This window comes from Malus sylvestris, chromosome 5 (assembly GCF_916048215.2).
Source record: "Malus sylvestris chromosome 5, drMalSylv7.2, whole genome shotgun sequence".
Classification (NCBI taxonomy): Eukaryota; Viridiplantae; Streptophyta; class Magnoliopsida; order Rosales; family Rosaceae; genus Malus; species Malus sylvestris.
In genome coordinates this window covers 43,637,567-43,664,903 of record NC_062264.1, presented here as the reverse complement: position 1 = coordinate 43,664,903, position 27,337 = coordinate 43,637,567, and the positions used below count along the sequence as shown (strand labels likewise).

Below are 27,337 nucleotides of genomic sequence, written 5' to 3'. Positions count from 1 at the left end.
CTATGAGACAGATAAGGCAAGTCAAGACGACACCACACTCCGATACTTAGAAGTTTCGTGATTACGAGATCATTCTCCCACAATATTTCCTAATGTCATTTGTACTAAATCATTCACTCGTACTCACTAAAGGAGAGCTTGAACCTATGTACTTGTGTAAACCCTTCACAATTAATGAGAACTCTTCTATTCCGTGGACGTAGCCAATCTGGGTGAACCACGTACATCTTGTGTTTGCTTTCCTATCTCTATCCATTTATATACTTATCCACACTAATGACCGGAGCAATCTAGCGAAGATCACAAAAAGCGACCGTTTTCGTTACCTATGATCTATCTTGCAAGAGAACGGAGAATTAGATGGAGATCTCAACCATAGAATACGAGCTGGATGGAAAGAGTGCATCCGGCGTGTTGTGTGACCGTCGTAGACCACTGAAGCTCAAGGGAAAATTTTATAGGACGGCAATAAGGCCAGCGATGTTGTATGGCAGAGAATGTTGGGTGGTGAAGCATCAACACGTACACAAAATGGGTGTAGCGGAGATGAGGATGCTTCGTGGGATGTGTGGGCACACGAGAAAGGATAAGATTGGGAATGAGGATATCCGAGGTACAGTAGGAGTAGCCGAAATTGTAGGAAAGATGAGAGAAAATCGGCTCTGGTGATTTGGACATGTGCAAAGAAGGCCGACTGACGCTCCGGTTCGAAGATGTGACTACGGGACAGAGGTTCAGGGCCGAAGGGGTAGAGGAAGACCTAGGAAAACTTTGGAAGAGACACTAAGAAAAGACTTAGAGTACTTGGATCTAACGGAGGACATGACACAAAACCGAGCGCAATGGCGTTCTAGGATTCATATAGCCGACCCCACTTAGTGGGAAAAGGCTTTGTTGTTGTTGTTGTAATGGCCGCCCCTAACAATGCGCCTACTTTTTTGGACAAGGAACAGGTAAGTGCCGTTTTGCTTCATTATTCCAAAGTTTCTACTTTTTTCTGCAAAAACAAATTCAAGTTTTAGATTAGATTTAATGCATGCCCAAGATTGGATTTTGGGGAAAGTTTTTGGAAGTTAATGGTTAGATTGCTCAATGGGTGTTGGGAATTTGGGTGTTCTGTCAGTTTGGGTGTAATGGAACTGGGTCTTATTTGTTTAATTGGTCAATGATGGCGGTGTTTTGACATTAGTGAAAGTTAAACCTAGGCATTTCCTGAGAGATTGGAAGCAACGAGATGGTTAATTTTTACTTTGAGTAATGAATATTCTCTTCTTTGGTTTTGAGTTATTGTTCTAAATATGTGTTTTCAAATAATTCAGGCTGGTTTTGGAAAGACCTGAATTTGGATTTAAACAATTGTGCACATTTTCGGTATGGTTGATAAGGAGATGGAATACAGGGTTGAGTTGTCCAACGAGTAAGTTTTCTGCATGGCATTGTTAATTTGTTGTATGACTGTTTACTCTTCGTTTTAATTATTCACTCAACATCATCAATATGGTTAAAAGTTATAATACTAGACTAACATAGATTTCATATACAGCTTTCATTTGATCCCATAAGGAACTGTAGAGTTCGTTTTGGTGGAATTAGAGTTTAACAACTTAACTGTAGACGATTCATATGTAAACATTTTAAATTCGACCGGGTGCATAGACTTGAATTGCAAGTTTACATTTCCACTGTAATTTATAATTGCACCATAGAGTAACACTATAATTGTAAATGTTCAATTAATTTAATGCTTAATAAATTTTGTAAAAGAAAAAAAAAATTGTGTATGGTTCCCACAGATTTAGAATGTGCAAGAAGCTAGGAAAAGGAATTTGTATACATTGTTCGTTCGTTTGATTTTGCTAAATATTAATTTTACTGTAACTTTTTGCTTTGTGTTTTAGGTTTTTGGAATTTTGATGTTTGGTGGTTATTTTGTGTTTCGATTAAAGCACTTAGTAATCTGTGACTGTGTTGGTGCATGATCTCAGGATTCCAAATATAGTTCTCAAACTATATTTTGGGATCCCACTTCATATGCCAATACATTTTGTAATTAGGATCAAAGAAATTAATTGTTAATTTTTAGGGTTTTGCATAATCTGATTTCTGAGTTCGACTTTGCAAATAATTATAAAATACAGTATAACCTGATTTCTTAGTGGTTTGGATTTATGTGATCTCATCATCTCATGGTTTCTTTGTGTTTGAGCAGAAAGCTTGGGAAGTTGCACAGGTCCCATTCAAGAATTTGGCGATGATGGTTCATGATGTGGATGGCTGGGAGTATGGTGCATTTGTGTAGCATTGGAATCACATTTTCTGCTCTTTGGCAACCCATAAGCACCTTACATGGTGTAGGGAAGGGTAAATGATTCTATTCTGTTAATCGGTCTGTATGTGTTTCATTCTCCACTTCAACTCCTTTGTTTGGTAGTGTTATATATTGTATTCATGCAGTGTAGACTAATGCTTAAATTAGATGTTGCTAAAAAATGATCTTTATCTTCTAAATCCTTAGCTTGCTCTACCTTGAATACGTTTCGAGTTGTTTTATATAAGATTATCCCTTATGAAGAAGTGAAGCAAATAGGGTGATTCTTATATTTCTTAAGATTTGGTTCCCCAAAATGATTGTGACGATGATGAAAAATGTTTATTCTGTGATTTTAAGAAAAAGGGTTGGATAATTTCGTAATTTTACATTTTTTGAGTTTGTCAAATCTTTTACCTTAAATTTAGATGGGGTTTCCCTTGAACAGAAATTTGAGAAAAAAAGGATAAGATTGAGACATTTTATTGCTTTGAGATTCTACTTCTGAATGCATACGAGATACTCAATTTAATATGGACTTCACATGTATATAAATTTAGGTCTGTTAAGTTTTTTTCTTTAATTGTTTTTCTGATTTTTAACCGTTAGATTTGTACTCGGCAGTACTTTATGCTCTGAATTTTGGTAGTTCCGTAGTTGGGCCATTAAGAAGCAGTAGTTGTTCAGAAGATGCATATCCATTTTTGGAATATGTGTAATTCAATTCTCTCTTTTTTCTGTAGCAGACTTGCATATTTCTAAATCGGAAAGGAAAAATAAGCACTTTAGTGGTTCATGCAGAAGGAGCATGTAAAAGAAAAGCACAGGTAAAGGTTTCCATGAGTGAGTTTATAGTGCATCAATTTTTAATCTCTGGTTGTGCATCAATTTCTCTGCTGCTTTATTTCAACGCATTCAACAGCTGGTTTGGTTTATTGTGAGTTTATAGTGTTCAAGTTTATTTTTGCTTGCATGTTTTGATCAGTTAGTGAGAAAACAAAAATGAGAAGATTTTCTGTTCGACATCCTGCAATCAATGATTAAGGGTTTTTGTGCCATATTGGTGTATACATGGTTAAGGCATTGGAATTCCATCGTTAATAATTTGAAAAGGCCAGCAAATTGCTTTTTAGCAAATTCATCTAAAAAAATGTATAGAAATTTCTATCGGTTGCAGCAAGAAAGTGGTATTATTTGAAAAGCTCTGAATTGCTGATTGATTTACTATTTTGGGAATTTTCAGAATTTTGGGTCGTTGGAGGCAGAAGTTGGTTGCTTGCTTGACATTATGAGGTGTATAATTATACGCCCAATTGACTTTGATTTTTATGTTTTTAATAATTTAGAAAGAGTAGTGTTGATAATTGAGAAATCTGTGTTAAACATGTTTACATGACAATTTCATCTTTAGAGATTAGTTTGGTTTTGAAATTCCGTAAAAAACTATGGATTTTGTGCAATTGATTTTGTGACAGAGATAAAGCACAACCTTCTCCATTGGTGGATTATTATCTATCCTTAGACTGAATGCATCAGTAAACATTGTTTGATTCACCACCAAGTACGATTACTGAAAAAATATATAACAGAGAATTTATTTACTTTTTGATGAACATACTAGAGAATTCATAAACGTGCTAATAGAAAACACTCTTGATAAGCACTAGAGAATGATGTGATAGATATTCAAGGTCCTATACGAATAGTTACTTGCTAGTGATTTTGTCACCAGAAAACTCAGTGGGTGACATCTTGGCTTGCCAATGGACATGTGATAGACTTTTTTAAAGTGTGTTCTTATTTATGGTTGGGAGCATTAGGAGTGGTTTTATCTAATTTTAAAGGATCCTTTGTTTGGATGAAACCTTATCCATGTGGTGCTAGGTCATGGTGGATACAAGAAACGAAATACAATTGTTTCTTCCTTATGTATAAGTGTGCTGACTTAAGATATTGTTCTTTGTTTTGCCACGCCAACCTGGAAATCTGCAATTCTTTGTGATGGTTTAGTTACAAATTTTGATTCCCGGTTGAGTGGATTTGTTTGTGATGGTTCAATTACAATTTTTTGTAATTGTTTGTTTTGCAACATCTTTTGTAATCAGCTTGGTTGAATGGTATATAAAAACCAAGCTACTTATCTTACCAACACCATACACTCATCTATCCCTTTGTTCATTCATGATTATGTTGAATTTTTTCCTGGTTAGTTTATATTCCGATTCCAGAACATTTAAGTAAACAGATTCAACAGGAATCTAAGATATGTTCCTTATTTTACTGCCAAAGCCTCTCCCTTTAATATATAAAATTCTACTTTTTTCACCCAATTGGCCTAGTATCCATATAAAAATTGGAACACAAAACTAAAAACTGAAAATTTCTCTCCTCCTTTACTTTCTCATCATCCAAACAAGCATTAGGAAATAAGTTGAAGTAAATTCGAAGAGAAATGCTAAGGAGACTCTCTCTCAAAGTGGGACACTCCATAAACTTTATGTCACTACACACTTTAATGTTAATTTCTGCGATAATATTATAAAATATTGTGCTAAAAATAATTTAAGAGATCGTTAGCATTCCTCATAAAAAAGGAGAGGCATACATTAAAATTTTCAATTGATTAAAGGCTATTGGTCTATGGGGCACATATGTTGGTGCTCTTTGACCTCAAAGGGCACATATAATTTATTGTGTGCAGTGCTCATATTTGTTGTAGTGCTAGTAGGGAAGTCATGTTAGCCTTCAACTTGGACAAAACATGGAAGTTTCTCATCTTATTCATGTAGTTAAGGCTAGTGCATTCAAGTCCCGCAACATCGCGCATTCCAATTTACTAGTTTAGCCTAAAACACTTCTGTGGGTCTGGGGGCATATGGAAGAGTGGTCTAGGAGGGGTTTGGTACAAGGTTTGATATGTAAAGTGGTGGATTGTCCTAGTGGATAGATAATTTTTATTTAACTTAAGTTCGTTCTAAATCAAAATCCTTCTATTCTCTTAATTTAGCTTAAAAATAAGTAATATTGATTGTGAAAAAATAAACATTTAAAGCCAATCGATCCGTTCTTTTGATGCAGTTTGAATTTTCAACGTTATGAAGTAAGAGCACAAGTAAATCCGAAGTGGTTGATCATATGTCAGGCATTCTTCAACTACTACGGATAGTTACAATAGTCAAAGATAAGGCCACTAATTAAACTACCAATCGAAACGTCCTTGATGCCATTTTCCACAACAACTTCGATTATTTTATACCAAATTGTATATAAATATATATTTTTCCTTGATATTTAGCCATACTGAAAGTGAGAGCCCTGCAAATATGCATTTGGCACTCTCTACGAAAGTTGCAAGTTGAATTAAAAATTTGACTGGTAGAGGTTGTCATAATCCGGGATTTTTGGGGCACTTTCAAATTAACTCTTGTAGTGAAATCCTGCAGAAGAAAGAAAATCAATATCGCCAAAAACCTTCAATTTGCCTAAAGAAAATGAAGGAAATGGATACCTGGTCGAGCTTAGGGAAGCTGTTAACTCTGGTGCTGGTGTTAGTGTCCTACCACTTCGCGGCTCGCAATTCCGGTCTTGTCCTTGATGTCCTCATCTTCCTCCTCTGCTCCCTCGGCCTCGTCTTTCGCCAAATGAATATCTCTGTCCCCGATAAAGCCTCGTCGTCCACCTCGTCCTCGCCCGCATCCTCATCCTCATCCTCATCCTCCGCCTCCTCGCCCTCATCCTCATCCTCATCCTCATCGTCCTCCTCCACCTCCTCGCCCTCATCCTCATCCTCATCGTCCTCCTCCGCCTCCTTGTCCTCGTCCTCCTTTTCAAAAGGTTCGCTCTACGATGTGTTCATAAGCTTCAGAGGCGAAGACACACGTAAAAACTTCACAGGCCACCTCTATGAAGCATTAACACAGGCCGGAATCAATGCTTTTCTTGACGACGAAGAACTAAAAAGGGGAGAAGAATTAACAACCGCATTTGAGCGGGCAATCCAAGGTTCTAAGATCTCTGTCATAGTCTTCTCTAGACAGTATGCGAACTCCAGCTGGTGCCTCGAGGAGCTGGTTAAGATCATGGAGTGTAGAAGAACGCTGGGGCAGTTAGTTTTGTCAATATTCTATGACGTTGATCCTTCGCATGTCAGGAAACAGACTGGCAGTTTTGGACAATCGTTTCTGAACCATATAGATGAAAAGAAGGTAGAGAGTTGTAAGGTAGAGAGGTGGAGAACTGCTCTTACTAAAGCTTCGAATTTGTCTGGCTGGGATCTCCAAAACACTTTGGACGGGTACTTACTAATTTCTTCTCTTATGAATTTAGGCTTTAACGTACCTTTGCTCATTAATTTGCAAGCATGCGATTTCTTAGACCTCTTTTAATAAAATCATACAATAAAGCTTCAACTGTTAAGCTTACACTAATCACAGCAGGGGAGCCGCCCGCGAATGGCTGCAGAGAGAAGGGATACTGGTTTTGTTTGTTTGTGTTTGTAATTTGAATTTTTAATTGATGTTTGATAAGTTTAAACACAACACCTCAAAGAAAATTGTCTTAAATAAAATCTCTCGTCGTGATAAGTAATTTTGTGTATTAGTTCAATTTCATCTTGTAGTTGTATAATAATCTTCGTTTTGCTTCTCAACTTGACTAATGCCAGGCATGAAGCAAAGTTTATCAGGATGATTACTGAGGAAGTCACTAGTAAGCTGAACAACACATACTTAGACGTAGCGCCCTACCAAGTCGGAATAGATTCTCGAGTGCAAGATATCAGTAATTATTTATGTATCGGAGATTCAGATGATGTTCGGGTGATTGGAATTTTGGGCATGGGTGGAATAGGTAAAACAACGCTTGCTAAAGCCGTTTATAATCAATTTTCTGACAGGTTTCAAGGTAAAAGTTTCCTTGAAAAAGTGAGGGAAAAGAAACTAGAAAAATTGCAAAAACAACTTCTTTATGATATCTTGCAAACCACCAAGACAAAAGTAAGCAGTGTTGCTGCAGGGACCGCCTTGGTAGGGGAAAGATTTCGACGCTTAAAGGTACTTGTCATATTTGATGATGTAGACGATGTGAAGCAGCTACACGAATTAGCTAGAAATCGCCACTCTTTTGGCCCGGGGAGCAGAATTATCATCACAACAAGAAACGAACATGTGCTAAAAGAATTCGCAGTTGATATGGTATATCCGGCGATAGAAATGAAAAGAGAAGAAGCTCTTGAGCTCCTAAGTTGGCATGCTTTCAGAAGTAGTTGTTGTCCTAGTCAATATCTTGAGCTCGCAAGAGAAGTTGTCAATTACTGTGGAGGAGTGCCATTGGCTCTTCAAGTTTTAGGTTCTAACTTGTTCAACCAAAGCATAGGAGATTGGAAAAGTACATTGGATAAATTGAAAGAAATTCCTCTTGATAACATTCAGGAACAGTTGAAAATAAGTTACAAAGGGTTGAATGATGACTACGAGAGGGAGATATTCCGCGATATATCTTGTTTCTTTATCGGAATGGATAAGGATGATGTCATGCAAATCTTGGATGGTTGTGGATTTTATGCAACAGCAGGAATCAAGGTCCTCCTTGACCGGTGCCTTGTAACTATTAATACAAAAAACAAGATAATGATGCATGATTTGCTTCGGGATATGGGCAGAGATATCGTGCGTGCAGAAAATTTTAAATTCCCAAGAGAACGGAGTAGATTGTGGCATCCTGAAGATGTAAAAGCTGTATTGATAGACAAATCTGTAAGCACTTTTCCAATCAAACTTTATGTTAAATGCGTAAGGAATAGAAGAGAATCATATGTAAGTAATCGAACTATTTTGCATGCAAACCTTTCTTATTTAGTCCCTTGTTTTGGTTAGCAGGGAACTGAAAAAATTGAAGGGCTGGTGTTGGATTTGCCAAGTGTTGAAGAGATTAGTTTCAGTACTGAGGCATTTACAAATATGAAGAGCCTCAGATTGCTCCAACTCAAGTATGTTCGGCTCACTGGGGGATACCGATGTCTTTCCAAAAAATTAAGATGGTTGTGCTATCATGGATTCCCATTGGAGTTCATACCGAAAGACCTGTGTCAACCAAACATAGTCGCTATCGACATGCGGTATAGCAACCTCAAACAAGTTCTTTGTGAGGATTCTGGGGTACGTACGATGTAACCTGAACCAAATTAGGAATTATGCTTTCTTTGTCTTCTTTTTGGATTTTTATTTATTATTTTAATATGGTTTTTCCTAACAGTTGCTTGAAAAGTTGAAGATTCTGAATCTCTGCCATTCCCATGATCTAACACAATCGCCAGACTTTTCAAAACTCCCAAATCTTGAGAAATTGATACTTAAAGACTGTAAGAGGTTGGCTAAGGTTCACAAGTCCATTGGAGATCTCAAGAGTCTTGTGTTGGTGAATTTGAAAGACTGTGAAACGCTTAAGGCTCTCCCGAGGAGTTTCTACAAGTCGAAATCTGTCAAAACTCTTGTTCTTCATGGTTGTTCAAGATTCCAAATCTTGTCTGAGCAATTGGGAAAAATGGCATCATTGATCACTCTTCTTGTAGATGGGACGGCCATAAAAGTACTACCACCTTCCATCGTACGACTGGAGAAGCTCGAGCGCTTATCTTTGAGTTGCTTGAAGTGTTTTTTGCAGCTACCTTCCTTACTGGGCTTACGCTCTTTAACAGAATTAAATTTGGAAAAGAGCAATTTCATGGAAGTGCCTAATGATTTTGGGAGTGGTCTACCTTGTTTAGTGAACTTAAATCTAAGCTGCAATGATTTTCATAGCCTTCCAAGCCTCAGTGGCATCTCCAAGCTTGGTCAACTATTATTGAATGGTTGCAGAAACCTTGTTGAGATCCCAGATTTACCACAAAGTTTGTATCTCCTGGACATATACAAATGCCCTGTAGTAGAAAGAATGCCAGATTTTTCAGGTATGTCGGCGCACATGGTTCTCTCTTCCCCCAAACTCATTGAGTTTCCAGGCTTGGATAGCGCGTTAAACTCAGGCCTCATACTTCATATGCCAGTACACAACAATCTCACAGATTACCTTCTTAAGGATAGCACGCTACAGGTTCCCTTTCTCTGATCATCCCCCCCCCAACAAAAAAAAACCCCCTATTTGTCAAATATGTCGTTATACTTGTATTGCTTACACAAATCTTGTTCAACATGGTATAGGGATGGACAGGACGTGGACACATAACTCTTGCAGGAGGACAAATACCCACTTGGTTCAATCATGTCAACGAGGGTGCCCAAGTCTCTTTCGAAGTGCCTAAGGAAATTGGTCGTAATCCAAAAGCGTTGGCTGTGTGCATGGCTTATCGTTCTTTTATTGATGTCGACAGCGTGTTTTTTGGTTCTTGTTTCATTTGTGTTATTAATCACACCAAGCGTACTAGTTTTTTTGTCGACCTAATGAGCCCACCAGCTTGCGGTGGAGAGTACCTTTGGCTGGGGCATATACCGTTATGGGAAGATAAGTTCAATTTCGAAGAAGGCGATTTGGTCCTCGTTATTGCAAAGATTCTACGTAGTGATCAGTTCATGGTGAAGAAAACAGGGGTACGTTTACGTAGTGAGTTCATGGTGAAGAAAACAGGGGTACGTTTAGTGTGTGACAAGACTTTCGAAGGTCGTTTGTACTATCGCTACTATCCTATCCCTTACGATAGGGCCTTAGAAGAAATTCCCACCGAAAATGATGAAGATTTTCATGAGGATTATGAAAATGATAATGAGGATGATAGTGAGGATGACGACGACGATGATACTAATGACGAGGGTGATGACAACCAAGATGATGACGACGACCACGATGACCATGTAAGCTAGGAAACTTCCTGGTTTAATCAGCTAGTTTGCAGATACAGTTTGTCTTTTTGGTTAGGAAACTTCCTGCTTGATCTGTTTTTAACATGTTCTCTCTGTTTGAACTTTCTTGTTTCTGTGTTGGTTTGATTTTCCTTATTAATGCACTTTTAAAGGTTTGTTTTAAGGAAAAAAAAAAAGAATTGAAGTACAAGCTCATATTTGATCATTCAGGATGGAGTTGCTCAGAGCTGGGGGCACTTGATTTACCTACATCCCGGGCCGTGTGTTTAATTTCTCCTCCCCAGTATTGCTTGTATGAAAAACATTAACCAAAAAAACTTTTGAACAAACGAACAGTAATGTCATTAAAACTTTTAGTTAAGAATTTTAAAATTAAAATCATGCAATGGAGTAGTAATAATTGAATATTGAAGCTGTTTTTCGTATGAGTTAAACATTACCCACTCACTCACCGAGGTAGATGAGAACCATAAATTATTAAAAAAAGATGAAAACTCATATTTTTTAAAGATTATTTAGCCAAAAATCAATACCATCAAGAGATAGAAATCAGTGTGAGAGAGAGAGTGAAATGAATCAAAGGGGTGAAGGAGAAGAAGTGACTTTTATTAGGTTGGAGAAGGGAAAAGACAAAAAGATCCTCTTTTTTGACACATCATCATAAGCGACGTAGATAAAAAACTTAATGAACTTAACGATATACGATATAATAAGACACATTTACATATTTTAAAAAGTAAGCAAACTGGATCTAAAAAAGTTTTAAGAGACAGAGTGAGACTGTCAAACATTTTCAAAGGTACACAAGTAATTAAGTATTTTAGTCTGGATATACGAGCTACAATATCTAATTAGAATTAAAATATGAGTCAGAATATCATTTTTCTGAAACGAAACAAAAATTATAAGGAGAAGCCCCAAGGAAAACAACATAAAAATGACTAGTAATGATAAATAGTAAAGTAAAAATGCAACTAGGGTTATGGACGTAAATGCCCTCCTCTTTGATGCTAGCTGCTTCACTTTTTGGCAAGTCCAAACATTGTCTTGTCGGAACTAGAAGTGAACTCTCTCTCTCTCTCTCTCTCTCTCTCTCTTGTTCGTACACATTGTGATTATCGTCTGAAAAACCACCTGAAATGGAGCAAATCCAGCACAAGTACATAACCGTACAAGGCCTGAAGCTCCACGTCGCCGACATCGGAACAGGTCAGATTATTTTCCTCCTCAATTCCTCGTCCGGCACCGTAACGTATTTATTATTCTTAACAAAATCGAACACAACCATACTCGACCGATCGCCGTCTTTTTTTGTTTATCATAGGTTCCAGTGTGGTCGTGTTCCTGCACGGTTTCCCGGAAATTTGGTACTCGTGGCGGCACCAGATGGTTGCGGCGGCCAACGCCGGCTTCCGGGTCATCGCTCCCGACTACCGCGGATACGGACTATCCGACCCTCCTCCCCAATCCGAGAAGACCTCGTACCGCGACCTCGCCAGTGACATCCTTGGAATTCTCGATTCCCTTGCTATTCCCAAGGTACTTATTGGAAAGAATCATCGGATTTTTCTCCTTAATTATTATTAATTCCAATTAACTTGCTTAAATTAACAAAAAAAAAAATCCTTTAACTCCATAGATATTTGTTGGAATCTCCAGTTTGTTTAGGTTGGTACATATGGTGAATAAAATACAAGTCTCCTTTTTCCTTTTGTTTTGGCATCCCTGAAGTTTTTCTTGTCAATAGTACTAATTTGATTAAAAGAAAATTAATTCATTTGGATGATCGGAGTGCAGATTCGAAGTAGAGAAATGCTAAGGACTCTCTCAAAAGTTGGATTCTCTATAGACTTTGGCATCTTATAGTTTAACGTCAATTCTTGTGTTAACATTATAAAATACTATGCAAAAAACATGAGGTGCAAAGAGTCTATGGAGAGCCCACTTTTGATAGAGTCCCCTTTGCATTTCTCTTCGAAATATCACTAAACTTGAGAGCTAGTTGGTAATTGTTTTCAACTTTTGGATGAACACTTTCTGATGTTAATGGCTATGAAGATTTAAGGCTTTGGAAATTGTATTCAAATTTGCATAGGTTTTCCTAATTGCAAAAGATTTTGGAGTTGGGGTGGCGACATTATTTTCTCTTCTGCACCCCGAGAGGGTTGTAGGCGTTGTAACAATGGGATTGCCAATCATGCCACCAGGCCCTCGTAGAACGGGCAACTACCTCCCAGAAGGTTTCTACATTTCAAGATGGCAGGTGTGCATTTACCTGGTCTTGTTATTTGTTCAATACTATTGCAAGCATGAATTTCTTGCGAGTTTGCAACTAACTGTTGCCTATGTTACAGGAACCTGGACGTGCAGAGGCTGATTTTGGGCGCCTCGATGCGAAAACGGTTGTTCGGAATGTTTACATCCTTTTTTCCAGAAGCGAAATACCAATAGCTGCAGAAGACCAGGAGATCATGGACCTAGTGGATCCATCTACGCCTCTTCCCCCTTGGTTCAGTGAGGAAGATCTTGCCGCATATGGAGCTTTGTATGAGAACTCGGGTTTCCAAACTGCGCTGCAAGTTCCATACAGGTAATGTAGTTGACCAAGTGGTTTCATACTGTTACATACTCGAACTGTTAATGTAGACAGAACGATCACCCCTAGCAATATTTGACCAAGTTGTAAGCACATACTCGTTAATGACTGTTGAACTCTTTTTACACATCGATAGGGCAATTAGAGAAGAGTCTGCTGTCGCAGATCCAATAGTTAAAGCTCCGGCACTTTTTATAATGGGAGGCAAGGATTATGTTAACAAATTTCCAGGGATAGAGGATTACATAAACAGTGGAAAGATCAAAGAGTTTGTCCCTGATTTGGAGATTGTATTTCTTCCCGAAGGAACGCATTTTGTTCAAGAACAGTCGCCTGAAGAGGTCAATCAGCTGATCCTCACCTTCCTCGGAAAGCACATTTGAAACGCTAATGCTTTGCTCGAAGATTGCCAGTGACTAAGTGAGATTTGTCCCTTGGAAATAAGCATGTGATATGAAACTGCCAATAGTGTAGCGGTGACGAATCTTATGCGGAAGGCAAAATTTGTAATTCTGTTGTGGTATGTAATGTTTCTCTTTCAAATAGTACATACAATTTGGCAATACCATCATATGATTCAAATACAGTTATTTCAAGCGATAATGTACACGAAATTAATCTACAAACATTACTCGGAATCATAAACATTAATATCAAAGAAGTAAAACGGAAATAAATTATGTCTGTCAAGACGTTCATAGTATGAATTGATATCTTGCCCCAGAAAAATAAAAATACTAGGAACTGGTGGCTTCTGGTGGTGGTACCATTTTAGGGACTGGTGTCGGCCACCATGGGAGCGCAAATGGTAAAACACATATCACCTCTCCGTCTGTAATTTTCAGTATCTTCCTTGCACGAATGTCATGAAAATCGATCTACTTGACTGTAGATACATGATATCCTCATCAAACGAGTCCAAAGGCAACAATCTCGTGGCCTCTCCTTCATCGTACAACTGACGCCACAGACCAGATCGTTCCATCCTTGGCAATAAGCAAACCCTCTGTCTAATAGTGAAACAACAGCCATCCTCAACATCTCCTTTCATCTCCCAGATATGAACATCTTCGTAAATGTGCTGAAACGCTACGAGGCATAACATGCCTCAACTCTCACATGAGAACTTGTCAAGGTGTACAGGCAGCTTAACCTCATCAAGTTCAACGAAATAACATTTATCAAAAACTTCACGACCATCACAAGCACTACTAGAGTTATTGCCGTTGTACGCCAACAGATCCAACGCCATAACGCCACCAGTGCCTGCCCAGTACAACTTTCCTTTGGAAGGAAAACCCGCACGAGGAAAGGAGTCATTGCAGTAGACACCGAATTCTCGTGGGGATACTACAACCAGCTCTTTCCATACACCGGTCTCAGAAGAGAACATGTCCATTTTGCATCGAAAGGGATCTGGCAAATATAAATGAAATCGCACAACCTTGCACCTATACTCAGCATTAACGATAATATTTTGTTCACAAGATTTGTTATCATCTTCCGGAAACTTATAGTAGGGATCGCAAATCAATTCCGCTGGTAGAATATCATGGCATGCTGGGGCAGGAGGTAGAGCAACCCGGTGGCTGGTGTATGGATTGCAAATGATGTAGTAAATGCTCGAGTCATTAGACGAATATCCCCAGTAGCATAAAACTAGGTCATTGTACACGGATAATACATCCTTCATCCAACCACATTTTGGATCAAAAGAAGGGATGAAATGTTAGAATAAACATAAACCAATAACAAGTTATATGAGCTACTGTTATCAAAACACAAATCGTTGTTCATTAAACCAATGTATGGAGAAAACCGTACCTGTAGATGAACTTGAACCGGTTGCCATGTTTGATTTCTGTAACAATATTGCAGTGCACCTTCTCCTCTCTTCAGTGTTCAAGGTTCTCAACTAATAATAGGTCTTAGTCTTATATTGAGTCCATACTGCGAGAGCAGAGGCCACTATATATATACTATACAATCTTAGCCAAATTCTATAAGGATTCCCCTATTAAAATCCATATGGAATACCAATTCATTCCAAATAGCAGTCCAGTTACAACATGGATTTACAAATCCATTCTCAACAAGACTTCCTATTCAATCTCTAATCCTACAATCAAGTTTACCGATTCATACTCATGCTCATATTCTAACATTCTCCCACTTGAGCAAGTATAAAAGGTCGTACCCAGTGCACAAGGCTCCCGCTTTACGCAGGGTCTGGGAGAGGTGAATGTCGGCTAGCCTTACCCCCATTTTATGGAGAGGCACTTGAGCAAGTATGAACCAAGAAAACTAGTTCGATTAAGACTATAATAGGTTGATCACAAAGTCTTTTGAGTAACATCATAAACAATCTATCTGTGCATTTCAAAACATAGAACCAAAAGCTGTCAATTACAACATATATGTAAATGCTAACTTCAAATCACATATGTTCAATTTGCACTTATAACATTATGACCAAACTGACATCAGTGGACCTTAATATCCACTCCCACTCCCACCATTCATTCCATTAACCAGAAGACGAGTGGTACAACTTGTACATGTGAACTCCTAGCATTCACAAATAATCAAAAACCATCAAGCTTTACAACTCAACTAGGGGAGCACTTATGCCTAACAAGAGCTATAGTCACCAACAAAGTCTTATTGCAAGCCAACAATGGCTTTAATGCATGGTATACGAAGATCAAGCTCTTCAGCCCTCTTGCATCTGCTTCAGACATTTCTCCTCTGTAACAATGCAAACACTACAACTCATAGAAAGCTTCAAACGCTCTTGATCAAGACTGTTCGAAGCAAATTCAATTTATATGGTTCATCCAAACCTTCGACAACTACAAGAGGTGGCTTGCATCACAATCTCTCGCTTAACAGTATGGAAGCAAAATTTGTATACGTTGTCTCTCCCACATTTTCAAATTTCTAGTTTTCCCAAAAAAAAAAAAAAAAAAAAAAAAAAAAAAAAGGAAATTGGTAATTGGGAAATTCAACAAAGCTTCATCAATGGAACACAACTACAAATCTCAAAAGCTTCGCACTATGTTCATCAAGATAGTGCGAAGCACAATCAATTTATGGTGCCAACAAAAGCTTCATCAATGGAGGACAAGTATCAATCTCCAAAGCTTCGCACTATGTTCATCAAGATAGTGCGAAGCACAATCAATTTATGGTGCCAACAAAAGCTTCATCAATGGAGGACAAGTATCAATCTCCAAAGCTTCGCACTATGTTCATCAAGATAGTGCGAAGCACAATCAATTTATGGTGTCAACACCAAAGCTTCACCTATAAAGCTTCAACACCAAAGCTTCACCTATAAAGCTTCAACCCCAAAGCTTTACCTATACAGCTTCAACACCAAAGCTTCACCTATAAAGCTTCACCTATAAAGCTTCAACCCCAAAGCTTCACCTATAAAGCTTCAACACCAAAGCTTCACCTATAAAGCTTCACATATCAAGCTTAAACCCCAATGCTTCACCTACAATACCAAATTTCAACACCAAAACACATAAAAGCTTCACACACTTTTCATCAAGATAGTGCGAAGCTAATTCCAGTGGAGCTGAATTTTGGACATCTTATAGTTCTTGAGCAGATGAACAACTTTCACGAAGGAAATTTTTCTATTTGAGCGACGGAAGTTAGAGTGTTGAAGCTCTAAACATGACGGTCAGATTTCTGCAAGCTTCAAAGCTGCTGCGGTGTTTCGAAGATTTGGAAATATTCAACCGTTAGTTTGTTCTGAATTTTTGATATGTTATGGAAGAGATGATGAGGAACAACTTCGATGAAGAAAGTATGTTGATCTGAACAAGAGAAAATGGAGTTTCGAAGCTCACAACAAGTCTGACTGGTTAACAGAAAATTGATGAACAGTTACTCATCATACTTGAATTTCTGAAGTTGTACTACTCCGATGGATCTCAAATTTGGATATGTTGTAGTTCACAAGATAAGGAACAACTTTCATGAAGACGACTTTGCAATCTGAGCTATAGAGAATGGTGTTATCTTGCATCCACTCAGGCTGATTAGTGGAAACGAAAAACAATTCCACCAAAGAAAAGATGAAAAAGAGAGAAAAGCTACTAATTGCACTTGATCTTGTCTAGTCAATAGCATGCAGCATCAAACACACAACAGTTGGAAATATTTTTAGATAAAGCATATACGAATGTGTGACATCGAAACAAGGATTCGTTACTTTGACAAATTAGTAACAAGCGAGACACCTCATTCGGCAACTCTCTTCGCCTGAAGACTTGGGGGACTCCCACCATATGCTATTGCACCTTGATGCTCGACAGTCTCACAACCACTCAGTGACTTGGATTTTTCAAGTCTCCAACCGAGAAGTTTTCCTCACTCGGGAAATTAAGGGAACACTACCTCAAACTACACGCTTCACTCACAAAGCTTCAACAATACAAGTTTCAACAAAAGAAAAAATTCAAAGAACTTTCTGAAGAAGGCTTTGGTGTATTTAACACAATATGTTGAAATGAAGCAAAGCTTATTTATTAATATTTTCGATAAAGCCACAAATATGTACATATACATGAGTCAAAATAAACAAACAAAAGGGAGTCTTCACAAAGGTTGCTTAGGGAAAGTCTCAGCAGTCGGTAGAGCCCCAGAAAGAGAAAGCACTGGAGGGTGGTTATCCGGAGCCTCAGTACTTGACAAAACCCCAGAAGGAGGAGGAATTGGAGGTTCATCATTTGAAGCTTCATTACCAGGTACATCCCCAGAGGACGAAGGCAATAAATGCCTTTGGAACAAACCCACAAACCGTTGATGATCAAGTAAAACCTTACCATCAGATTCCTTCATCTGGTCAAGCTTCCTCTTCATGTTTGTAGCATAGTCATGGGCGAGCCGATGCAACTGTTTATTCTCATGCTTGAGCCCTCTAATCTCCTGTTTGAGATTCATCACTTCAGCAGCCAATGATTCAACTTGGCGGGTTCTAGCAAATAGGCGTTGGGCCATATTAGACACAGAACCTGCACACTGAACACTAAGAGCCAGAGAGTCCTTAACAGCCAACTCATCAGACCGTTTGGAAAGTAGTCTGTTATCTTTGGGAGTGAGAAGGTTCCTGGCCACCACTGCAGCGGTCATATCATTCTTCATCACAGAATCCCCAACGGTAAGAGGACCAGTAAGGGATATGAAGGATGTGCGCCATATGTTGTCTGGAGAAGGCGTGGCTGTCTCTTCTCCAAGGTTCAAGTCAAAACGACGGTCGGAGGGTCCAGACATTTTCAAATGTGTTGAAGAGGGAAAAGGTCAAACAAATCAAGATCTTAGAAGTGCAAGAAGGGAGCTTCTACTGGTAGAGATTCAAGTGTGCTGTGGAACTTAATGCCAGCCTCTATAAAAATCTGCACTCGACGGAGCTTCAGAAATCGAAGAGGCGTTTGCTTTCTCAAAAGCTGGGCTGCTCAGAGACCACGAGGGCTGATCTCAAAAATCGAAGAGGCGCTTCCTTTCTCAAAAGCTGGGCTGCTCAGAGACCACGAGGGCCGATCTCAGAAATCGAAGAAGCACCTGCTTTTTCAGCCTCGTCAGCACCTGTCACATGCACACTCAGCTTTGCGGAAATTACGGGCAATCTGTTGAAGATTTCTGGTGAAGTAGAAAGCACGTGAATCTTACTGTTCAATCACCACTCTCCACATGCACCATCAACTCCTCTGGTACCACATATAACTTTGTCAAAGATCTCTGACAAAGTTTAGGCACGAGAATTTCGAAGTTCCAGCTACCCTACTATTACCCACAAGGGTAAAGGAACAGCACCACTGCTTGACAACTGGAAAGTCCCTATGTGTGTCGACCTCCGTGTTTTGTGGCAAGACAGGTTGGCAAGAACGTCCAACCTTTACTCACATTCGAGAAAAGACTCCCAACATAATTACTTTCTCAAAAACCGAAGTAGCACCGCTTTCCGAATCTCGAGAGTCAGATCCTTGACAGGATTGCTTGTTTGAAAACCGAAGAGGCACAACTCTCAGAACTTCGAGAGCCAGATTTCCTTAGACAAAGCTTGTCTGTAATCTTCACACGTAACATCAGCTTTCCAGATACCACATACCACTTTTTCAAAGTGCTCTGACAAAGTTAAAACACGTGAAGCTGGCAGCTCCCACCACATTGCTGTGACCAAGAAGGGTAAAGGAATAGCATTACTACTTGTTATTGGGAAATCCCTATATACATCGACCTCCCTCCTCAACAAACAGGCAAACCTGCAAAAATGCTCAACCCTTTCTCGCATTCGAGAAGGCACCCTCAACATAACCTCTCGAAATACTCAGCTTTATTTCCCCCCGATAATACCTCAGCAAATAAGCCAAACCAAGAACAAGAGTATCTCATATCATCAGGGTCGAAAGCAAGAGTATCCCATATCATGCTTTCTCCCTGTCTTTGTCTTTGTCCTTGTCCACACCTGCAGGACAAGGAGAAAGAGAGCAGTCAGTCGGAACCTGAAATCAAACCTTCAATCTGGAACTGACTGCCTGGAACCTTTGCCTGGTTGCTTACTTAGCATTGCTCTCGAGTACTCATCCTCAACTGCTGTCAAGGTCACGAATTCCACCAGCAAATACCTCATGACAGTTGATCAGATATTGGCTCTTTACACTGAAGCTGCCAAGCGTGGATGAGTCACTATGAAGGAATGTTCTGAATGACCATTTAAATGCAAAGGTTGCACACCACTTCTGCCATGCAAAAGATTGAAGCAGAAGGTTCAACGGTGAGCTGAAACAGATCACTACAGCACGACACCTTTCCATACCACATTCATTATTCCATCAACAGCAACAGTATCCCATATCATCAAGGTCGAACATACTTTAGATTTGATGGACTTGTTTTGACCCTCAAATTCTTGAGTCGGCCTTATACTCTGAAGGGAACCAGAAAACCCTCCAGCACAGTTCAAGAATTAGCCTGTGGAAAGTTACTTCTTCAAAAGCAAAAGTATCTCACATCACCTCTTCTCCATTTGTTTCTCCTTATCCTGGCAGCTGAATGAGAGACAAGGAAAAGGAGAACAATCAACCGGAAGTCAAAGTCGAACCTCTGATCCTGGGTTGCTTGCTTGGAAGCCTGACTGCTTACCTTGTCGGTTGCTTCCTTCGACAGATCTCCTAGCTCGGCGACTTGGGGGACTTCTACTATAGGGTTTGTATCACACTTGACCAAGCCCGAAACTACAAGTAAGCTTCAAGTGAAATTGATACATTACCTTGTGCATCTCTACCGGTTAAAGACACCACCCCTGAATGGAGGAAGCGTATTTCTAGAGAAGATGTCACATCTACCTATGAGAAAGATAAAGCAAGTGAAGACGATACCACACCTCAGTACTTAGAAGTTTCGTAATTACTCAGCGGCTTGGATCTTGCAAGTCCCCAACCGAGGAGCTTCCCTCACTCGGGAACTTAGGGGAGCACTGTTTGTACCATACTTGACCAATCGCGAAACTACTGAGCACCGGTCAACGTTATACCGTCAAGGATCCAGAAGAGCTTCCCTTCAACCAGGAGGCCAATCACAGCGCGACACGTGTCGACATCAGAAGCCAATCACAGCGCGACACGTGTCAACATCAGAAGCCAATCACAACATGACACGTGTCAATGTCAGAACAAAACTAGAAACTCTATTCTATAAATAGGGGTCATACTCCCACAATAATCTCTAATGTCATTTTGTACTAAACTATTCACTAGAACTCACTAAACCAGAGCTTGAACCTATGTATTTGTGTAAACCCTTCACAATTAATGAGAACTCATCTACTCCGTGGACGTAGCCAATCTGGGTGAACCACGTACATCCTGTGTTTGCTTCTTTGTCTCTATTCATTTACGTACTTATCCTCACTAGTGACCGAAGCAACCAAGCGAAGGTCACAAAACCTGACACTTTCTGTTGTACCAAAGTCCTCGCTGATTTTGTGCATCAACAATATGAATTCAACCAACTGCTCAAGTCAAATCACAAAGATTCTCAAGCATCAAACTGAATCCAAAACACATATATATCCTTCTTATAACTTGACAAGGATTTCCTATTACAATCCTTATAGAAAACAACTTATGTTTTCCAAGCCATATCAGTTCAAATATTTTTAACAGAATCCTTCAAAAATAAGGATTTGTTCACAGCTTCTCATAAGGCTTTCTTATTCTAATTGGACTTAACCATTCACCGTCAAAAACACCCAATCTCATGTTCATTTTCTTACATTTTTCTCCCACTTGAACATAAGATCAGTTTCAGACATGAACTTCTCCAATTTAAAAGAAGTGACCACAGAGCCTCACCTGAGAATCCATCTTTATGACCATCATTCTATTACACTCCAAAACATGGAAACAGAGAATCATAAACCACAACCAAAATGCAGTATTGATTCTAAGTTCACACACATCCAGATTGCAAATATGACTCATAACATAAACTGATATTAAACGGTCAATCACATAATATGCTCCCACTTTTCAAAAAGATCAAAACATAAATCAATCTTATAGGAAAGCAACATAACATTGACTTAAAACGATTTACTAATCATAAGCTTAAAACAACCAAACTGTTTCCAAAGCATCAAACAAAAACTTCCTCATTGTAGCCTCAGTTTGACCAACCTCTTTCGGAGAACTGAGCCTCGGAACTTTGTTAAGCCCTCAACTCTGTGACGGCTGATCTGGGCTCTCCTTTCTCCCAATTCGTCTCCCGAAATCCTTCTTTTCGTGATCAAAACCGATCCTTTGGTCATCACTGTGCCCTGCAGCCTTCACATTATCTCCAAGCGATCCAAACCGTTCGCCACGACTTCGTTCATCAGACGAAGACTCTGAATGCTCATCAGCGTCACCATTTTTAGCAGCTAACCCAAGATCCATGAACTGCCTCGGCACCACTAGTGATGATCCATTGCCATTCATAAGCTTCTTTTCTTCCACTGTCACTCGATGGCCTTCGGCACCGCTACTGTTCTGATCAGCTTTCTGGCTTTGCGTCAAATTCAGCAAATGCACCTGCAGATTCAGGGGAGAAATATGCAACAATAGACAACCAATAGATGTCTCATGCATAATGATGTAATATCAAAATAAAACGATCATCAGAATCAGAAGATCATGACTTTGCGAGATATTGGAAAATTATAGCCTTTAACTTTAAGATGCATGTTATCTGATTTGAATCAATCAATCTGACACATGTTATTCTAATCGAACTTATCAAATAGAAGGATTCAAACAGAATTGAATTTTACTTTTTCATGCTTCTTCTCCGAGTTTCAGAATACATACCTTGAATATGAAAACCCATATCGTGCAGCGGAAACTTAATATTTAATATGGATTTGTTTCTTAATTCCCAGATCCTTTCTTCAAACACAGAGTTGAAGACAAGAGAGAGAGCAATCGAAAAAGTTATCTTTCCCCAGAAAACCCCAAATTGGAAAAGAAGGCCCTTACCAATGGGTTTGCAGGAAAACCAACGGTCACCAGCTTTTAATTATACAATGGTCAAAAATTTCCTTAGGTTTTGTCGTTATTAGAAACCTATATGCCAAAACCCGTGTTCGATTCCCCAATCCCACAACAATGGTATATTTACTTAAATATTATTCAGGCTTTTGAACCTATTGGTTTTAATCACAGAACTCATAAACTTATAATCCCTGGCTCTGATACCACATGTTAGAATAAACATAAACCAATAACAAGTTATATGAGCTACTGTTATCAAAACACAAATCGTTGTTCATTAAACCAATGTATGGAGAAAACCGTACATGTAGATGAACTTGAACCGGTTGCCATGTCTGATTTCTGTAACAATGTTGCAGTGCACCTTCTCCTCTCTTCAGTGTTCAAGGTTCTCAACTAATAATAGGTCTTAGTTTTATATTGAGTCCACACTACGAGAGCAGAGGCCACCATATATATACTATACAATCTTAGCCAAATTCTATAAGAATTCCCCTATTAAAATCCATATGGAATACCAATTCATTTCAAATAGCAGTCCAGTTACAACATGGATTTACAAATCCATTCTCAACAAGACTTCCTATTCAATCTCTAATCCTACAACCAAGTTTACCAATTCATACTCATGCTCATATTCTAACATGAAACTCATAGTAGATAACCTACTCCTTAAAGATTCCGGGAATTGGGAACTCGGTATAAAAAATGCGGCGATGCGATCTTTTTGTGCGAAAAACAGTGAAAACAGCATACCGCAGGTACTGGGATTTTTCTTATCCTTTTGGAGACATACAAAACGGCCAACAATGTCAGGATTGGAGAGGAGGAGGAACCACCGCTTGCACACGAATTTGCATTGTGAAACCAACTTGTTGCGTGAGAGTCGACAAAGGATTTCAACCAACAACTCGTCAGGGAGGCTGTTGATTTTGAAGTAATCTTGTGATGATGCCGGCGGGAGCTGAGAATTTTTGGTAGTAAGGGCCATGAGTAGTAGAAGCAACTACGAATCCGTATATGATATACAGCGACTAAGATCAGGATGCCAAGAAAGAAACAAGAAAAAAAAAATTATTCAATTGCATGTTTTAAGTTGAAAAGGAATTCAAATCACTTAATTAGAAAGAAAGAAAGAACACCTAGAAAAGTACCAATAACTTGTAAGAAAAGAATTAAAACTGAACCGTAAAAATTAGCAATAAACTAAATAAGTATGATCCTGAAGAAAACTCGACGGTTCTTAAGCAAAAACAAAAGATACACCTAGTCATAGATGTTACAAAAAATATGAATAAACTAAATAAATAAGTTCCTAAACAAAACTCGATGGTTCTTAAACGAAAACAAAAGTTACACATAGCCATGGAGGTTATAAAAAATTGACCAACAATTGCATATCTTGACACACAGCATTCATCCCATATTTAGGCATTCAGAAAACAAATTATTAAATATGACTTAAATTTATGAAAAAAATAGAATCAGAAAAGATCTGAATTTAGGGTTTTGTATTTTGACCTACCAATCAATATCAATTTCGGAGGCTCTAATTTGTTAAACTACGAAGATAATTACACTAAATTTATCTAAAGTACAAAAATAGTAATTCAAACTTGAGTGCAGAGAACCACAGATGTAAGTCTCACAAATTTGGTTAAATCAAGATCTGCATAAAGTCGCAGAATGTAAGTGCTTGTAGAATTCGAGAAATCCTGTCTTTTTATAGGAAAGCTATAAACCCTAAAAGATGCGTGTATGTATATAGATATATTGACTCGCGGAGTCAACTCGGAGGCCCAGACCACACGGTGACAATGTGACGTCATGGGCTAGTTGTCCCTTGTGCGAAAGCACCGGCGATCTTGTAACTCTATACAAACCTCATGGAAACGACATTAGCGTTTGGGAATTAATCTAATACTAAAGAGGGTGAAATTTCCTTTTCTCCCTTTTTAATCTTAGTAAGTTAAAATAATAAAACATAAAAATCAAAGATGATATGGTAATTATAACAACTAAAACTATCAAATCTCTCTCTCCTACTATTTTTCTGCATCTATTTAAAATTAATTTTTTTATCTCTACTAATTAATAAAACACTCATTGTCAACCAAAATCCTATGAAATTACCATTTTAACCCTCTAATTAAAACAAAACATGAATAAGAAATATGGGGAAAAATGTAATTTCACACAACCAAATTTTTTTTTTCAAAGCCTCACCTACATGTAATCATAACATATCTCTAATTAAAAAAAAATCTTCACTCACACATTCTCTATCACTCTTTTCCTCTCTCCTTCTATTTCAAAAATAAAAAAAATAAAAAATTTCACACATTTTGTGTGTGCCCATATGCTAGTATATATTTAAAAAAATTCTTAGTGTTTTTTTAGTTTTTTTTTTATCGTTATACACGCATAGTTGTCGGCTTCATCTAGTAAAGTAACGGTATTCGGAATCAATATCTTATTTGTTTCTTTCTAGAGAAAAATCTCTTTTCACTAGAATAAGTCCTCTATTCTGATGATAAAACAAAAAATAGCGAACTCTTTCATTCTTTTTCTATTGAATAAAAAAATAATAATGATGTATACTAAGTGGCGGCGAACACTAATTGATCACAATTTTTGAACATAACTCTTATATTACGACAAAAAAAAAATAGAAGAACAAGAAGAAGAAATGTTAATTACAAGGAAAGCAAGATATCTCCATTAAGCTATTATTCTTGGTATACAAGTATGGTCTCTGACCTGCTCAAAAATGGTGGGAAAACAAAAAACAAAGATACAAAAGAATAGCGCGACGGGAGGGAAGGATGGACTTGGATTCTCTGCCCTCCCATTTCGGTGCCCTTCCCGTGCCCTCCTGTTTTGTGTGGTCACGGTTAATCCATGCTAACATTTTATATTGTTTTTTATAAAAATAATAAGACAAAAAAAATAGTAATATAAAATATTGACGTGACTTAACCGTGACCACACAAATAGGAGGGCACGGGGAGGGCACCAAATTGGGAGGGCAGAGAATCCAAGTCCGGGAAGGATAAAAGAAACCTAAAAAAATACAGAGCAACCAGGCTTGCAGTCAGTTGCATATGGCGTGCAGCTGAATCCCGGCCCGTTGAGAGTCACGGGTGCACCAGTAATTAAGCCTTTTGATTATGGGAAGTGTTATTAACACTCCAAAAATCTCATTCTACACTCCTCACAAGTGTATTTTTCTTTCCAAATATAGAAAGTTTGGAGTGTAGAATGAGATTTTTAGAATGCCAATAACAATTCCCTTAATTATTATCTATATAAATTTGAAACGAATATATGAGTGAGAATATATTTTTTTTCAAGATGTTTATAGATTTTCATGTACATGCTAATTTTTTCATGACAATTAGGACCCTCATTTGCAGGTATAGTTGTATTTCCAAAAATACCACTCATACATGATGATGGAGTTGCATGGTTTTTGCTCTTCCTTGTTAATAATGCTGCTAAACTCAATGCCTGCAACTTTGTTCAGTCTGAGGATTAACTTTCTTGTTAACTAGTTGTTTAAAATTCGTGTCAATCACAACCTGAAATCTCATAGTTACAATCTCTTTTTTTCGATGGCTATACAGAATATGCCCCGACCTATAGGTGCTGATGTTTGGGGTCTGTTACTCCGAGTGTTAGAACTCCACCCTCCAGCCGAAAAGTGGCATAGGTGCCATATGTACGATGGGCGTCGGCCTTGGTCTAATCCAGATGATATGGGTCCCCAAGATGATACCCCTAAGCTATGCAATTCTTCAGACCCACCTGATTCCGGATCTTTGGAAAGTTGTGCTGTTTATTATGGAGCCATTCAATACTAATGGGGGTGTATTCAATTGGGATTTTGAGGGATTTTTATTCTTTTAATGAATCTAGGTGTATTCAATCAAGATTTTAAGTGATTCTCTTAAATTCAATATGTATTCAATTAAGATTTTAAGATAGTTTATCAAAATTTTACATGAAATCTCTACTGTCACATCCCGGTCCGGGGCAGATCACTTCCCAGGCCAGCTCCACCACCGTAGCACGATATTGTCCGCTTTGGGCTTACCATTCCCTCACGGTTTTGTTTTTGGGAACTCAAGAGCAACTTCCCAGTGGGTCACCCATCCTGGGAGTGCTCTGGCCTCCTTCTCGCTTAACTTCGGAGTTCCTACAGAACCCGAAGCCAGTGAGCTCCCAAAAGGCCTCGTGCTAGGTAGGGATGGGAATATACATTTAAGGATCACTCCCCTGGGTGATGTGGGATGTTACAATCCACCCCCCTTAGGGGCCCGACGTCCTCGTCGGCACACTTCCGGCCAGGGATTGGCTCTGATACCATTTGTCACATCCCGACCCGGGGCGGATCACTTCCCGGGCCCGCTCCACCACCGTAGCACGATATTGTCCGCTTTGGGCCCTGACCACGCCCTCACGGTTTTGTTTTTTGGAACTCAAGAGCAACTTCCCAGTGGGTCACCCATCCTGGGAGTGCTCTGGCCTCCTTCTCGCTTAACTTCGGAGTTCCTACGGAACCCGAAGCCAGTGAGCTCCCAAAAGGCCTCATGCTAGGTAGGGATGAGAATATACATTTAAGGATCACTCCCCTGGGTGATGTGGGATGTTACATCTACAAATTAGTTAAACACTATAAAAATCCGTAGATTTATAAATCTATTACAATGTATCAAATTCCCAATTGAATACACCCTCTAAATCTTAAATTGATAGTTGTCTTGGTACAAACATGAACTCATAAAAATAAGCAAAAGCATATAAACTATACATATGCAAGTTGTTGCTCTTTCCTATCACTTTCTTTGATTTTTTTTTTGAATTTTTTTTTGAATTTTTTTAGCCAAAAAAAAAAACAAAAGCATAGTTGCTATTCTTAATTATGTATTATGACTTGTGAAATTATTCCAACAAAACTAAAGATAGTTGGAATTCATAACCTTGCTAGCTACTAGCTAGGGGTGCAACTTGGGCGGATTGAGTGGGTTGGAAG

General features: G+C 38.7%; 2 protein-coding genes across 10 annotated transcripts in view; both read left to right on the top strand.

The window, feature by feature from the left end:
• LOC126622351 (disease resistance protein RUN1-like) overlaps positions 1-27,337 on the top strand; it is a 78,458-nt gene that overhangs the window by 37,967 nt on the left and 13,154 nt on the right. For 3 of the 9 annotated variants that reach the window (XM_050291049.1, XM_050291053.1, XM_050291048.1), the window contains one exon: positions 6,075-6,113. The exons of 3 other annotated variants lie outside the window; for them this stretch is intronic. In XM_050291049.1, coding sequence (XP_050147006.1) covers positions 6,075-6,113 — 39 coding nt within the window. Of the gene's footprint in view, positions 1-6,074; positions 6,114-8,181; positions 8,464-8,560; positions 9,398-9,504; positions 10,367-27,337 lie in introns of those variants that run through there. 3 more of the 9 variants (XM_050291058.1, XM_050291055.1, XM_050291054.1) reach the window with 3 other exon arrangements.
• LOC126622372 (uncharacterized) lies at positions 11,196-13,353 on the top strand. The gene is made up of 5 exons (XM_050291094.1): positions 11,196-11,370; positions 11,486-11,700; positions 12,257-12,424; positions 12,516-12,751; positions 12,894-13,353. Exons 1-5 carry the CDS (start codon positions 11,301-11,303, stop codon positions 13,138-13,140), a joined length of 936 nt encoding a protein of 311 aa, XP_050147051.1. The 5' UTR covers positions 11,196-11,300; the 3' UTR covers positions 13,141-13,353.

Excerpts from the sequence above, each read along its gene's own strand:
- LOC126622372 (XM_050291094.1), top strand. The coding sequence starts at position 11,301 with ATGGAGCAAATCCAGCACAAGTACATAACCGTACAAGGCCTGAAGCTC. Across the intron at positions 12,425-12,515 it reads TCTACATTTCAAGATGGCAG|GAACCTGGACGTGCAGAGGC; the intron begins GTGTGCATTTAC and ends CCTATGTTACAG. Across the intron at positions 12,752-12,893 it reads GCGCTGCAAGTTCCATACAG|GGCAATTAGAGAAGAGTCTG; the intron begins GTAATGTAGTTG and ends ACACATCGATAG.